Source organism: Solanum stenotomum, chromosome 8 (assembly GCF_019186545.1).
Source record: "Solanum stenotomum isolate F172 chromosome 8, ASM1918654v1, whole genome shotgun sequence".
NCBI classification, from domain to species: domain Eukaryota; kingdom Viridiplantae; phylum Streptophyta; class Magnoliopsida; order Solanales; family Solanaceae; genus Solanum; species Solanum stenotomum.
Window position 1 is genome coordinate 3,150,630 of NC_064289.1, and position 16,390 is coordinate 3,167,019.

At 34.4% G+C, this 16,390-nt stretch overlaps 3 protein-coding genes and 1 non-coding gene across 4 annotated transcripts; 3 read left to right on the forward strand and 1 right to left on the reverse strand.

Moving 5' to 3' along the window:
• The first annotated feature begins 1,704 nt into the window (after positions 1 to 1,704).
• On the forward strand, positions 1,705 to 7,138 carry LOC125872367 (uncharacterized). Its single transcript, XM_049553083.1, has 9 exons — positions 1,705 to 1,773; positions 2,052 to 2,089; positions 2,153 to 2,261; positions 2,364 to 2,419; positions 2,521 to 3,059; positions 6,137 to 6,338; positions 6,625 to 6,727; positions 6,810 to 6,862; positions 6,964 to 7,138. Exons 1-9 carry the CDS (start codon positions 1,705 to 1,707, stop codon positions 7,136 to 7,138), a joined length of 1,344 nt encoding a protein of 447 aa, XP_049409040.1.
• Positions 7,139 to 9,635: 2,497 nt separating this feature from the next.
• TRNAV-AAC (transfer RNA valine (anticodon AAC)) lies at positions 9,636 to 9,709 on the reverse strand. The gene has a single exon. It is a non-coding gene; the product is annotated as a tRNA-Val (tRNA).
• A 1,833-nt stretch (positions 9,710 to 11,542) lies between these two features.
• Positions 11,543 to 13,118, forward strand: LOC125872368 (uncharacterized). Its single transcript, XM_049553084.1, has 3 exons — positions 11,543 to 11,577; positions 11,676 to 11,789; positions 12,077 to 13,118. The coding sequence occupies exons 1-3, from the start codon at positions 11,543 to 11,545 to the stop codon at positions 13,116 to 13,118; spliced, it is 1,191 nt and encodes a 396-aa protein (XP_049409041.1).
• Positions 13,119 to 14,328: 1,210 nt separating this feature from the next.
• LOC125872369 (uncharacterized) lies at positions 14,329 to 15,752 on the forward strand. Its single transcript, XM_049553085.1, has 5 exons — positions 14,329 to 14,399; positions 14,648 to 14,756; positions 14,842 to 14,897; positions 14,971 to 15,123; positions 15,221 to 15,752. Exons 1-5 carry the CDS (start codon positions 14,329 to 14,331, stop codon positions 15,750 to 15,752), a joined length of 921 nt encoding a protein of 306 aa, XP_049409042.1.
• The last annotated feature ends 638 nt before the right edge of the window (positions 15,753 to 16,390 follow it).

Here is a 16,390-nt window from a genome sequence, read left to right on the forward strand (position 1 = left end):
ATGAGCAAAATGCTGATCAAGATGGAGGCGCTAATGAGCAAAATGTTGATCAACATGGAGGCGCTAATGGACAGAATCATGATCNGCTAATGAGCAAAATGATGATCAAGATGGAGGCGTTAATGAGCAAAATGATGATCAAGATGGAGGCGCTAATGAGCAAAATGCTGATCAAGATGGAGGCGCTAATGAGCAAAATGTTGATCAACATGGAGGCGCTAATGGACAGAATCATGATCAAGATGGAGGCCGGCCAATGAAACGACCGAAGATATAAATCAACTGGCTGATGGAATAGATAATATTGATGAAAACGCAGACATTGATAGCCTACTCATTCTGATATTCTGCTTATACAAAATGCTATAATTCATAATTGTGTGATATTCTGTTTTGAGATTGCACTACATATTATTACTTCAGGTTGGAATAAACCAATTGACACTGAACTTTTTACATGTTTGAGCTCAGGTTCTACCGTTCTCTTTATGCTGCTTAGTTTTTAATTTCTTGATACAAGTCATCTGTCAAGCATTTGAGTATAATCGACTGGTTAAAAGTTACTAATGGATTACTTATTTCCTTAGATTTTGCTTAATAGTAAATGCTACTAGTATATCTAACTAAAGTGCCAGTGCACAATTGTTGGCTAAGAAATGATCCTCAAACTTTAACTACACCTTGATTACTTGTCCAACTGAAGGAGCTAATAACAGACATGTTCCAAACTGTGGAAATGGAGAAGTTAGTCAAAATGAACTCAAGAGGGATGAGTTGCTGTATGTTCAACAATTGCTGATTGAGAGCATGAAGTTTATCGCTGCCTAAAAACTAATACAAATACTGTAGGTTTGAAAAGCATGAATTTGTAGTAGAGTTTTCCTTCACCACAGCAAGTCTCAACAAAAGGATCCTGCAGCACAAGTACAGTTTGGCACATAAAGGAAAACTCACTTAGGAATTTAATCCCTAACCGGGTTTGTGGATTGTTTCCTCTCAATCTTCGTAAGGGAAAAAATAATAATAGATTTTTTTTATCCCTTGTAAAAGGTTAGAAAATTTTCAAAGCAGATTTTTTAATTCTGTAATAGGTGTGAAATGTCTATTAGGAAAAATAAAAATAAAAATTAGGTTGTAAATACAGACATGCTTCAAACTGCGGAATGGAGAATCTTGTCCAAATGAATTAAAGAGGGATGACTATTCGTTTGTTGTTGCCTTATCGCTGCCTAAAATCTTATACAAATCCTGTTTGCGTGAATTTTACCACTGCAAGTCTATTTCTGAAGATGTCAGCCTCTCAAGTCTCAACAAGAGGATCCTGACTTCTTAAGTAAGTTGCAGCACCAGTATATATACTCTGATAAGTTTTTACCATTGAAATTCACACAAGAAAATACTTTTGGAGGTAGAAAAAAAAAGAAAGGATAAACTGTAAAATCTTCAGTTTATCCCTAGTAAAAGGTTTAAAAATTTTCAGAGCTGGTGAAGCCATTTCAAAACAGAGCTCTTCTCAATTAGTAGTATTCAAGAATCAAGAACTGATTTTCTGTTATAATTCCCACCCATTATTTGTTTTCTTGGATTCTCATTGATCAACCAACTCTTTTCTCCCTGGTGATAAGTTAGTCTCTTCTTTCCATTGATTTTTCCAGCTTTTCTATTTCTCTTACATTTTGTTCTTTATTCTGTAATAGGTGAAACATGCCTGAATACTTCCACTGTCGTACCTGCGGAACTCAAGTTGCACTCGTTCAGGATTACGATCACTCTGTAAGGATTTCTCACTCTGTATGATTTCTTGCTATTGATTTGTGGTTCTTTAATAGTCCAAATTTTCAATTAATTTCTTCTGAATTGTTCTATACGTTTAGAAAATAAAATAAAATAGAACCGACTTATTGTTCTATTCGATCAGTATGTGGTATCTTTTGATGACAATATGTATCATTCGATCCCTGTTATATTTGTATCATGAATTCAGCACTACTCTGTTATATTTCTTGACTAAGCTCAGAATCAACTTATTTCTTGTGTTGTAAACATTGCAGGTAGACGACTTAGTGAATGCAAAGTTCTTCACTGAAGTGTAAGTCTCGTGCATTTCAACATCTTAAGATTTTATTTATTGCCTAATGAGCCATATATGCAGGCTTAATGTTGAAGTAACAGAGGATGAGCGATATCATCCAGTAACAGATGGCATGAACCTAGCCGAGACTTACTGTGTCCAATGTAAAACCCTGCTCGGGTGGAAACTTGTAAGATACTAGTAATATTAAAGATCATTTGAGTTTCATGATAACAAGACGATTTTGTTGCTTTTTCCCCCTATTAAATTACAGAATTTATGATTTCTCCAGATTGCAGCCTCCCAACCGTCTAGGAGTCATAGAGTAGGAGGATTCTATATGATATTGTAAGTTTCTAATTACGAATTTTCAGATTGAGACGTCTGTACATGTATATAGATGTGGTTTGCCTTGTAAGGTGTTCATTCAAATGCGTATTTTGTGGCAGGAAGGAGCTTAGTTTCTGGAACGATGAAACGTTACCTAATTTTCCCTTTGGAGGCGATAATGAACAGGTTCCTAATGATCAAGATGGAGGTACAGATGAAGAACAGAATACTGATCAAGATGGAGGTACAGATGAAGAACAAAATATTGATCAGGATGGAGGTACAGATGAAGAACAAAATACTGATCAAGATAGAGGTACAGATGAAGAACAGAATACTGATCAAGATGGAGGTACAGATGAAGAACAAAATACTGATCAAGATGGAGGTACAGATGAAGAACAAAATACTGATCAAGATGGAGATACAGATGAAGAACAGAATCATGATCAAGATGGAGGCGCTAATGAGAAAAATGTTGATCAAGATGGAGGCGCTAATGAGCAAAATGTTGAACAAGATGGAGGCGCTAATGGGCAAAATGTTGATCAAGATGGAGGCGCTAATGAGCAAAATGTTGATCAAGATGGAGGTGCTAATGAGCAAAATGTTGATCAAGAGGGAGGCGCTAATGAACAGAATCATGATCAAGATGGAGGCCCCCCAATGAAAAGAAGGAAGAAATAGATCAAGTGGCTGATGGAATAGATAATATTGAAGAAAATGCAGACATTGATAGCCTACTCATTCTGATATTCTGCTTATACAAAATGCTATAATTCATAATTGTGTAATATTCTGTTTTCCGTTTCTGTTTTGAGATTGCACTACATATTATTACTTCAGGTTGGAATAACCCAATTGACACTGAACTTTTTACATGTTTGAGCTCAGGTACTACCGTTCTCTATATGCTGCTCAGTTTTTAATTTCTTGATGCAATCATTTGAGTATAATCGATTGGTTAAAGGTTTATAATGGATTACTTATTTCCTTAGATTTTGTTTAATAGTAAATGCTACTAGTATATCTAACTAAAGTGCCAGTGCACAATCGTTGTTCTTATATATAGCGGACGAAGCAATCACATTTGAGGATTCAGCCTTGGCTTGTTTGGCTTAGAAATGATCCTCAAACTTTAACTACTCTGTGTTTTAGACTGACGTGATAACCAACTACACCTTGATTACTTGTCCAACTGAAGACGCTTATAACAGACATGTTTCAAACTGTGGAAATGGAGAAGTGTTATTTTAAGCTGATTTGAAGTTTTGATGATCTGACAAACTTCCGGATCTAACAAGAGACCTGGTCATGGAAAGACTGCTTACGTGAAACAGACAAAAAAAAACCCCTGTCTAAAAGCTGCCACAACTGCCAACTCTGTTGTGACTGGTCATGCTTTTTCATAGCAGTAGGCTCAGGCAATGGCTTGGTCCTAAGGGTTTGTGTCCATTTGATAATATTATCTTCTCCAAAGACAAATCCAAGTTTTGGCAAACAAAGTTTTAAATTCTGAAAATTCATAAGCTTACAAAGAAAAAATCATCTTTAAGGAAGAACACTGCTCATACTCAACAAGGGACCCGATGGAGTGCTAAAGCGCCTTTGTTGTATTTTGAGCTTTGTGTCTTGTGTTCTTATTTTGTAAACTACTTCTAAGTTATAAGAGATATTCCCTCCGTTTAAAAAAAAAACCTATTTTGACTTGTAACGGAGTTTAAGAAAAGAAAGGATTTTTTAATCTTGTGGTTCTAAATTAAAGTTTTGTCAAATGTACCAAAATGTCCTTTAATCTTGTGGCCTTAAACATGCCACGTGGAAAGTTGAAGTTAAAGTGTTGCCAAAAAAGGAAAGGGATCATTCTTTTTTAAAGACTAAAAAGGAAATTAGGCCATTTTTTTTAAACGGAGGAAATAGTAGATTGGTTACTTGTCTAAGTCTTTAGGTTGAGTCAGATTAACTGGAGTTAGTTAGTCGAATGATCTATGTTTTAGTCCAGCCTTTTTACATAATTGTTTTGATGTTCTCTTGGGTAGAGTTGCCTAGGAGTGTCAACTAGAGTTAGTTGATGTGTGAGTGCAGCAAAATTGCTGCTTGTTTATGTTCTTATCTTCGAGATCTGAGTTGGTGGCTAGAGTTAGCCTTGTTGGGTTCTTGAAGTCTAGATCGACTAAAGGTAGTTGGTTTAGTGGGCAATAGAGTTATTGCTTAGTTATTTTGCTTTTAGTAGAGTTGCTATAGTAAGGGGGAAGGGATTAAAGAGTTTTAATTCCTAGGTTACAAGAGTTTGTAATCTGAAGATTTGCTCCGTTTTGAGTGAAATGGAGTTTGAGTTGAAATCTTGTGATTACAGGTCGTGGTTTTCATCTCCCTTGAGCGAGGAGGTTCCACGTAAAATCATTATGCTTGGTTTATTTAAGTTATTTATTTTCCGCATTATTATTTTGTCGAGAGACCTGGTCCAGTGATAACTGGTGGACGCATGCATTCTAATAAGAAGCTAGTCCAAGTGAATTCAAGAGGGATGAGTTGCTGTATGTCCAACAATTGCTGATCGCTGCCTAAAACGCCTAAAAACTAATATAAATCCTGTAGTCCTGTTTGGCATGAATTTGTAGTAGATTATTTCCACCCAATCTTTGTAAGGGGAAAAATAGAAAATTTTCAGAGCGATTTCAAAACAGAACTCTTCTCAACTAGTAGTATTCAAGAATCAAGAATTTCAGTTTTGAGCAATTCTCCTCTGTTATAACTTTCACCCATTTTTGTTTTTCTTGATTCTCATTGATCACCAACTCTTTTGTCCCTGTTATTTGGTGAGTTGTTAGTCTGTTCATTCCATTGTTTTTTGCAGCTTTGATATTTGCCTTACACTTTGTTCTTTATTCTGTAATAGGTGAATCATGTCTATTAGGATGTGGTTCTTGATTCAACAATTTATGACAATAAACGATTTAGTTGAAAAACCTCCTTCTGATTACATCCATTGCACACTCGTCCCTGTAAGGGTTTCTCGCTCTCTCTGCATTATAGTATCGATTTGTGGTTCTGTGGACTACAGACATTTTCTTTAATACTTCAATGTTTCTATTCGTTTAGAAAATAACTATATGTATGATTCAATCCCTTAATTTCTACTGCTATTTGTATCATAATTCATGAATTAATCACTACTCTGTTATATTTCTTGGCTAAACTCAGAACCAACTTATTATATTTCTTGTATGCTTTGCAGGTTGAGTCAGGAGGGATCTTTAATAGAGTGTAAGTATCATGATTTCATGCAATTCGACATTTCAGCAACTTGAGATTTGTTATTTGCCAACACTTATTTTCTGCATATATGCAGGTTCAATGTTGAAGTATCAGACGATGTGAATAATCATGAAACACTAAATGGAAGTACCATAGCCAATGCTAACTGTGTCCAATGTGGAACTATGCTCGGGTGGAAATTTGTAAGATACTAATATTTAAGAGCTCATCAACAAGAAGATTTTGTTGCTTTTTTAAAAATACTGAACTTTTTTATTTCTCCAGATTGCAATCCATCAACCGGAGATGTATGTCAGAGAAGGAAGATTCTTTATGAATTTGTAAGTTTCTAATTACAAATTTGCAATTTGTTAGCTGTATGACTTGTAAGGTTTAATACAAATGAGTGTGGCAGGTACAAGCTTACTTGGTCGAATGATCTACCGTTGCTTCGTTTTAACGAGGAACAAGATTTAGGCGCTAATGAGGAAAATGCAGATCAAGATAGAGATGCAAATGAGAAAAATGCTGTTCAAGATGGAGACGCTACTGATCAAGATGGAGACGATACCGACCAAGATGGAGACACAACTGATCAAGATGGAAATGCTAATGGGCAAAATGCTGATCAAGATGCAGCACTAATGACTATATCCACTGTCATAGGTGCAGCACTAGAGTTGCACTCGTCGAGGATTACATTCTGACTGTAAGGATTTCTCACTCTCTCTGCATTATTATAGTATCGATTTGTGGTTCCGTGGACTACAGACATTCGTATCATGAATTCTGATTAATTAAACATGTAATTCAGTACTCTGTAATATTTCTTGACTTATTTTCTTGTGTCGTACACATTGCAGGAAAACAACTTATTGATAGCAGGGTTCTTTGATAAATTGTAAGTCTCATGCAATTTCAACATCTTGAGATTTTCTTTATTGCCTAATGAGCCGTATATGCAGGTTTAATGTTGATGTAGCAGAGGACGTACCTCAAGTAGTATATGGCAATACCATAGCCAAGACTTGCTGTGTCCATTGTAGAAACATGCTCGGGTGGAAACTTGTAAGACACTAGTAGTATTAAAAAACGATTTTGTTGTTCTTCCCTTTTCCCTCTTAAATTACAGAATCTATGATTTCTCCAGATTGCAGTCTCCCAACTGTTTAGGAATTTCAGAGAAGGATTCTATACGAGATTGTAAGTTTCTAATTATGAATTTGCAAATTGAGACTGTCTGTTCATGTATATATGTGGTATGACTTCGTAATGTGTTAATTCAAATGAGTATTTTGTGGCAGGGATGAGCTTACTTACTGGAACGATGTAACGTTGCTTGATTTTCTCTCTGAAGGCGATAATGATCAAGATGGAGGCGCTAATGAGGAAAATGCTGATCAAGATGGAGATGCTAATGATCAAGATTTAGATATCGCTGAGGGAATGGGCAATATTGATCTAAATGCAAACATTTGAATCAACTATTGATGAAAATACAGACATCCATACTCCATAGCTTATTACGATTTATGAAGATATACACTTCCACGGAGTACAATCACTAGCGTTCATATTATACAAGTATTAATTCATAACTGTGTGATATTCTGTTTTCTTTTTTTGTTTTTTGGATTACACTACATATTGTTATTACTTCATTTTGGAGAAAAGCAATTGAATAAAGAATTCGAATAGTATCTAATTCATGTTCATGTTAACAGAAGAGCGGATCCAATACCAAGACGCTTGAGAGAAATTATCTTTTAATTTCTTGATGCAAGTCATTTGTGTTAACTACCATTATTTGTTAACTGAAATGGTATAATTGAGCCAAACTTGTAACTGATAACATAAATGAGTGAGTTTTTTTTTTTCAAAGTTTGATGACATATTTGAATGTTTCCCTTTTAAAAATAATGATTTAATTAATGGCATGGCCGAATCATTATTGACCACATGTAACAAAAGATTTTGCAAACGGAAACTATTTTTAGTTAACAAATAATGACATGGATGAGCTTTTTCTCAAATGAAAATGGTATATATGAGCCAAACTTTTAACAGATGACAAATATGAGCCTTTTGTCAAAGTTCGATGACATATTTGAGCCTTTTCCCTTCCTTAAAATATGACATAAATGAGTCTTTTCTCAAACGAAAAATAACATGAATGAGTCTTTTCTCAAACGAAAAATGATGTGAATAAGCCTTTTCTCAAACGAAAATGACATATATGAGTTTGAGCATTTTCCCTATAATATATCAAATAAAAATGTCTATTTGAAAACCCAATTTTTTATAGGCTGAGCTAATTAATCATTTTCCATGGATTAGCTGTGTCACTTTTACTTGCATCCATAGCGTATCTTTTTTTGAGCAAAGTTTCTGATTTTTGAGATTGAAATTCACTTGACAATAACATTTGTTAATATACAATTGCTCTTTTTTTTTTTTTTAAAAAAAGCAAAACAGAAATACAAGGGTATTTAAGTCGGTGCATAAATATGAATTATGATTTGGAGGGTAAATTGAAGAATCTTGTTAAAGGGAAAAATAAAATAAATTGTTCAAATTTCCCTCCGTTTTGAATTAACAGTAAATTCAAGAATCAAGAAGTGGCATTTCTATATATATATATATATCAACATTCTCTTGTCGTTTCCATTTCTATATCAATATTCTCTTGTCATTCCCATTCTATATCAATAGTTGTGTTCAACTCAATGGATTCCATCCATTGCCGTGTGTGCAGAACTCGAGTGGCATTCATCGAGGATCTCTTTGTTACTGTACGGATGCTCACTCTTTCTCTCTATGCTTCTTGAAACCAAACAATTTTGATGAATTTGCTACTGATTTCAATATTTTAGATTCTACTCTGTTATATTACTTGACAAAGCACAGAACCTGTACATTTTGCAGGTGTGGCCAGGAGGGATCTTTACTAGGCTGTAAGTCTCATAATTTCATATTACATATGATTTTAGCAACTTGACATATCTTTATATATATGCAGGGTTAATATAGAGAACGTGAATTATCATGAATCAGAAATTGGTAAAATCATAGCTGATACTCACTGTGTCCAATGTGGAATAATGCTCGGGTGGAAATTTGTAAGATACTAATATTAAAGAGCATTTTGTTTTCATCAATAAGAAGATTTTGTTGATTTTTTTGTTTCTCCAGATTACCCCACACAGCATGCTTTTCAGAGAAGGAACATTCCTTTTGAGATTGTAAGTTTCAAATTACAAATTTGCAATCTGAGAGTGTATGACTTGTAGGGGTTGATAGAAATGAGTATTTTGTTGCAGGGACTGGCTTAGTTTCTGGAATGAACAGGTTCCTAATGAACAAGATTTACGAATTCTACTGAGCAAGAAGGAGATAGAACTGATCAAGAAGGAGTTAGAACTGATCAAGATGAAGAAAGAACTGATCAAGGTGAGGGAAGAATGGATCAAGAGGCAACTGATCAAGATGGAGACAACTGATCAAGATGGAGATGGTAATGAACAGGTTCCTAATGAACAAGATTTAGGAACGCTACTGATCAATATGGAGATAGAACTGACCAATAGGGAGATAGAACTGGTCAACACAAGGGCAGAACTGATCAAGATGAAGGAAGAACTGATCAAGACGGAGACAACTGATCAAGAGGGAGACGCTACTGATCAAGAGGGAGACACAATTTGATCAAGAGGGAGACATTACTGATCAAGATTTAGGCGTTAAATGAGCAAAACACTGATCAAGATTTAGGCACTAATGAGCAAGATGGAGGTGCGGTCTAGATCAACTAATGATGAAGATGATAGCCTACTCATACTGATGTTCTGCTTATACAAAATGCTATAACTCATAATTTCTGTGATACTCTGTTTTCCATTTCTGTTTTGTGATTGCATTGCATTACATATCATCAGTACAGTTTGGTACATAAAAGGAAAATAATATATCAAAAAAATGGCTTCGCCCGGACTCGAACCGGAGACCTTCAGTGTGTTAGACTGACGTGATAACCAACTACACCACGAAACCTTCGTTACAGGAACTACTTCAGTCTTTACATGTCTTACATGAGTTAATTTCGCCTGTTCATCTCTCCCTCAATCTTGTGTCAATTTACTGTTCCATATGTACTCATGATTTCAAATCAAGTTTGGATATGTGAGTTGAGATTATAGTTTCAAGTTTTAAATTCTCTAATAAGTATGATTTGGGATTTCAATTTTTTCTATAAATGTAAGCCCATAAGTATATTTTTTTTGGGGAACTTTCGCATAAAACCACTCAAAAATAGCTTAATTATGCTCCATAGCTATAGTTTGCTAATTATGATTCGTAACTACATGTTATATAGAGGAGAGTGGCAAGTGAGATTGGGAGAGGTAGGAGAGAGGTGAGCAAGAGAGGGCAATAATTTGTATAATTCACGTATGTTTTATATAATCGAGTAATACAAAGTCTGAAGTTATACAAATATGATAAAACTTGAAATATCAAATTGATACAAACATAAACATATGAACTTAATTTAAATAGTTATTCAATTTATATTATGCAAATTACATTATATAAATTATATTATACAAAAACCAAAAATTACACGTTTATACAAACTTTAAAAAGTTATTCAAAAAAGATTGCATGTATATGGTGATAAATCTGAAAAATCTAAGGAAATCATCGACATATACAAATACAAACCATGATATACAAATGCAAATCAAATGAAGAATTGTTAGTTGCGAATTATACAAATGTGGCTAATTATACAAATTTGAAGCCAGCCCACGTAATTAATGATTAATGTTAGTCGCGAGTGGTAATTATAGCAAACTATAGTTATGATGACTAATTAAGTAGTATAAGTTTGCTTAACCACATAATTTTCCCTATTTTATATCATATCATCATATCTTATTCATATTAAAAGTGGAAAGAATTTTAGGCAAAAGTTAGATTATGATTTTATACATTAAATTTAAATGCTATCAGTTATTTAATAAATTAAATATTTATAGATCAAAATGTTTTTAAAGTCTTTTCACCTCCTAGATTTATAGCAAACTAAAGAGTAATCCTAAAGAAATCATACATTGATTTAGGAAGTAATACATTGAATCAGTTATTAATTTAATTAGCACACGTAGATTAATAATTTTATATGAATTTTTTTTTTATTAAGAATTTAGATAGTACAATCAATGTATGCAAACTAGATTTTAAATTACTTTTTTTGTCGTATTAATATGGCTGAATGAATCAACCACAATAATCTTATAAGTTACTCCATAATATTTTAAAAGTCATCATATTTACTTCAATCTTTCAGCCTTATATTACTTACTTATGATGAGAAGACCAAAAGTTACTATCTTAATTATTCAAAAAAAAAAAGAAAATTCATTTTTCTTCCAAATTTGTTCAATGTGAAGTAGTTTCAAATTTCCCTCCTTTTTGAATTAATGGTAAATTAAAGAATCAAGAAGTGGCGTTGCGTTTCTATATATATATATATATATATAAGTATTCTCTTCTCATTCCCATTTCTACATCAACATTCTCTCTCGTCATTCCGTTTCTATTCTATATCAGTATTTGCCTTCAACTCAATTTTGTTGTGGAAGAATGGCTCCTGCTGATTGCAGAACTCGAGTTGCACTCTTCGAGGATGCCGCTGTTCTTGTATGGATTCTCACTCTTTCTCTCTCTGCATCTACTTTTCCAATGAATATTTTAGATTCTTCAACAGATATTTGTATCAATAGCTTATAGAGCATTTTGTTTTCATGAACAAGACGATATTGTTGCTCCTTTTTATTAATACTGATTTAATGATATCTCCAGATTGCAGTCACCCAACCTTCCATGTTTATTAGAGAAGGAAGATTCTTTATGAAATGGTAAGTTTCTGATTAAAATTTGCAAATTGAGACTGTACATATGCGGTAATAAGCGGTATGACTTGTAAGGGCTAATACAAATGAGTATTTTGTGGCAGGGACAAGCTTAGTTTATCGAATGAAGGCGCTAATGCTGATCAAGATTTAGGCGTCAATGCTGATCAAGATGGTGATGCTAATGAACAAGATTTAGGCGCTAACAATATGAGATTGTAAGTTTCTAATTACAAATTTGCAAATTTTGGACTTGTAGGGTCTTAATTCAAATGAGTATTTTGTGGCAGGGACAAGCTTATTTGCTGGAATGATGTNGGGACAAGCTTAGTTTATCGAATGAAGGCGCTAATGCTAATCAAGATTTAGGCGTCAATGCTGATCAAGATGGTGATGCTAATGAACAAGATTTAGGCGCTAACAATATGAGATTGTAAGTTTCTAATTACAAATTTGCAAATTTTGGACTTGTAGGGTCTTAATTCAAATGAGTATTTTGTGGCAGGGACAAGCTTATTTGCTGGAATGATGTAACATTGCTTGATCTTCTCTCTCGAGGCGATACTGAACAGGCTCCTAATGATCAAGATGGAGATGCTAATGGAGAAAATGCTGATCAAGATGGAGATGCTAATGAACAGGACCTTCCTATTGATCAAGATTTAGGCGCTAACGAGCAAAATACTGATCAAGATGGAGATGCTAGTGAACAGGATTTAGGCGTTAATGAGCAAAATTCTGATCAAGATGGAGATGGTAATGAACAGGTTCCTAATGAAGAAGATTCAGGAACACTACTGATCAAGATGAAGAAAGAACTGATCAAGATGAAGGCACAGCTGATCAAGATGGAGAGACAACTGATCAAGATGCAGGAAGAACTGATCAAGAGGCTACAGATCGAGACGCTACTGCTCGAGACACTACTGATCGTGATGGAGACAATTGATCAAGATGGAGACACAACTGATCAAGATGGAGATGCTAATGAACAAGATTTAGGTTCTAATGAGAAAAATCCTGAACAAGATGGAGATAGTAATGAACAGGTTCCTAATGAACAAGACTTAGTACCGCTGCTGATCAAGGTGAAGACAGAACTGATCAAGATGAAGGCACAACTGATCAAGACGGAGAGACAACTGATCAAGATGAAGACAACTGATCAAGATGGAGACACAACTGATCAAGATGGAGATGCTAATGAAAAAGCTTTAGGCGCTAATGAGCAAAATCCTGATCAAGATGGAGATGGTAATGAACAAGATTCAGAAACGCTACTGATCAAGATGAAGACAGAACTGATCAAGATGGAGAGACAGCTGATCAATATGGAGAGACAACTAATCAAGATGAAGGAAGAACTGATCAAGAGGCTAATGATAGAGGTGGTACTGATCAAGAAGCTACTTATCAAGATGGAGACAACTCATCAAGATGGAGACACAACTGATCAAGATGCAGGCGCTAATGAGCAAAATGGTGATCAAGATGGTGGCGGTAATGAACAGAATCATGATCGAAACGGAGGCGCTCCAACTGGGTGATGGACCAACTAATGATGAAATGAAGACATTGATATTCTGCTTATACAAAATACAATAATTCATAATTGTGTGATATTCTGTTTTCCATTTCTGTTTTGAGATTGTACTACATAGGTATTACTTCAGGTTGGCATAAACCAATTTGAGAGTACCATTCTTTCTGTATATGCTACTTAGTTTGTTTGTAATTTCTTGATACAAGTCATCTTTCAAGCATTTGAGTATAATCGACTACTGGATTACTGATATTTCCTTAGATTTTGCCACAGAGGAGTATTTGCTATCTTAAGTGCCAGTGCTCATATTATCCCAAGTCCGAAGTCCATGTTAGATGAGTATGCTACAGGTATATATTTAAAATGCAATTGTTAGACTTCTAATCCTGTCTTTAGTAAATAAAATATGACTATTTAATTAAATTTATTGCTTAATTAAATATTTAATCAGATATATATCTAAGAACAATAACTATATTAACAACGGCATGGATAGGGGAAAAATGAACTGAGATACTGAAATTTGAGGCAAGTTATGATTACATGATTTAGACAAATGAGAATAATTAAGCAGGGTTTATATGGGGCGAGGCGGAGCGGATTGAAAATGTTAAAAAATGTTATGCAGTGTGGTTTACTTTGGACTCAAATGGGTTGGGCATAAATGGGCTTAAAAATGGGTTGGGTCTTGACCCGCCCAATTTGACCCACTAAATCTCAATAATTTTAATATGTTGTTATTTAAATTTTATAAGCACAATTTGAATATCAACTCAACAAATTTTTTAATAAGAAATTACTAATAGATAGATAAATCCTAAAAAATCTAAAATAGATAATAACTTATACTTTCAATATAGGAATATATATTAAATCAATGCAAATAAAGAGTCTCAAAACGGATTGGAATTTGAGATTAAAAAAAGGAAACATAATTGGTTTTTTATCCTCTATACAGTTTTGATCCAAATAAACTATGAATATGTCAGAAATTAAAAAGAAAATAGTTTTGCAGGGAAAATGGATTGAGAATTAACTGTAACTTCAAGAATCAAGAAGTGACTTTTCTCTCTCTCTATATATATATATGAACATTCTCTCTTGTCATTTCCATAAAATTCATTCTCTGCATTTTTCGTCTGAGTTGTTGCTTCTTCATTCAACAATGTTTAGATACAGTCTCCTTGATCACAACACTCATGCGCTCCCTTCTAATGGTAGCATCCACTGTCCTAATGTTCGGTGCAGAGCGCATATTGCATGGTTCAAAGATTATGTTTGGCTGGTAACGATTCAAATATAATTTCTTCATTTAGGAAGAATTATTTCATGAAATTGCTAATGATTCCAATATTTCGTATCATGAATTCTGATTAATTAAGCACTACTCTGTTATAGTTCATTTTCTGGTCTTGTACATTTTGCAGAGTCAATCAGAAGAACTAGGGCTCTTTAATTGGGTGTAAGTATCAGCAACTTGAGATATGTCGTATACACTTTTTTCTGCGGTCTAATGCTCATTTATATATGCAGGTTTAATGTTCATGTACAAAACAACGTGATTTATAGTCAAACAGAATGTATAACTAGCACAGCCAAAACTTACTGTAGCAAATGTGAAAAGATGATCGGGTGGATGATTGTAAGATACTGATATTAAAGATCATCAACAAGAACATTTTGTTGCTTTTCTTTAAAAAAAATACTGAATTTTTTTATTTCTCCAGACTGGAGTCCCCCGAGAGAACGTGTATATTAAAGAAGGAAGATTCTGTATGAGATTGTAAGTTTCTAATTACACTTACACTAAGCATTATGACTTATAAGGGTTAATACAAATGAGTATTCTGTGGCAGGGACAAGCTTACTTATTCGAATCATCTACCGTTGGTTCGTTTAATTCCTGAGAACCAATTTTTCCAAGCTAATGAGGAAAATGCAGATCAAGATGGAGACTCAGATGAAGATTATGATGACGATATTCCTGATTACATGATGCATCTTATCAGGCTAAATGCTTATCTAGGTACTGACCATACTGTTGATCAAGTTGTAGGAGGTGGTAATGAGCAAAATGCTGATCAACATGGAGGCGGTAATGAGCAGAATGTTGGGTCAAGATGAAGGCGGTAATGAGCAAAATGCTGATCAACATGGAGGCGGTAATGAGAAGAATGTTGGTCAAGATGGGGGTGGTAATGAGCAAAATGTTGGTCAAGATGGAGGCGGTAATGAGCAAAATGCTAATGAACATGGAAGCAGTAATGAGCAAAATGTTGGTCAAGATGGAGGCGATAATGAGAAAAATGCTGATAAACATGGAAGCAGTAATGAGCTAAATGTTGGTCAAGATGGAGTCGGTAATGAGAAAAATGCTGATGAACATGGAGGCAGTAATGAGCTAAATGTTGGTCAAGATGGAGGTGGTAATGAGCAAAATACTGATCAACATGGAGGCAGTAATGAGCTAAATGTTGGCGGTAATGAGCAAAATGCAGATGAACATGGAAGCAGTAATGAGCAAAATGTTGGTCAAGATGGAGGCGGTAATGAGCAAAATGTTGGTCAAGATGGAGGTGGTAATGAGCAAAATGTTGGTCAAAATGGAGGCTCGCCAATGAAACGACCAAAGATATAGATCAAGTGGCTGATGGAATAAATAATATTGATGAAAATGCAGAAATTGATAGCGGACTCATGCTGTTAATCTGCTTATACAAAATGCAATAATTCATAATTGTGTGATATTCTGTTTTGCATTTCTGTTTTGAGATTACACTACTACATATTGAATTACTTCAGGTTGAATAAACCAATTTGAGACTGTATATGGTGCTTAGTTTGTTTTCTTGATACAAGTCATCTTTCAAGCATTTGAGTATAAGTTACTACTGGATTACTAATTTTTGAAAGCCACACAGGAATGTGAATGCCAGTGGTCATCTGTTTTCTCCCCTTTTTCTAAGGAATGGGGTTTTTAGGAAACTGTTATAGTATATGCTAACATAAGTGTCAGTGCTCATATTATATTAATTTGGATTTCTGCTGTTGAATAGTTTAATATAATTGCAAATGTGTAACTTTTGAAATTTGTACGAGCGATGTTTATATACGTGTGTTGTTGCCAACAATTGAAGTTTATGGCCGCATAAAAGCTAATACAAATCCTGTAGTCCTGTTTGACATGAATTCATAGTAGAGTTTTCCTTCTACCACAGCAGAAGGTGTCAGCTTCTCAAGTCTCAACGAGAGTATCGATCCTAACTTCTTAAGTAA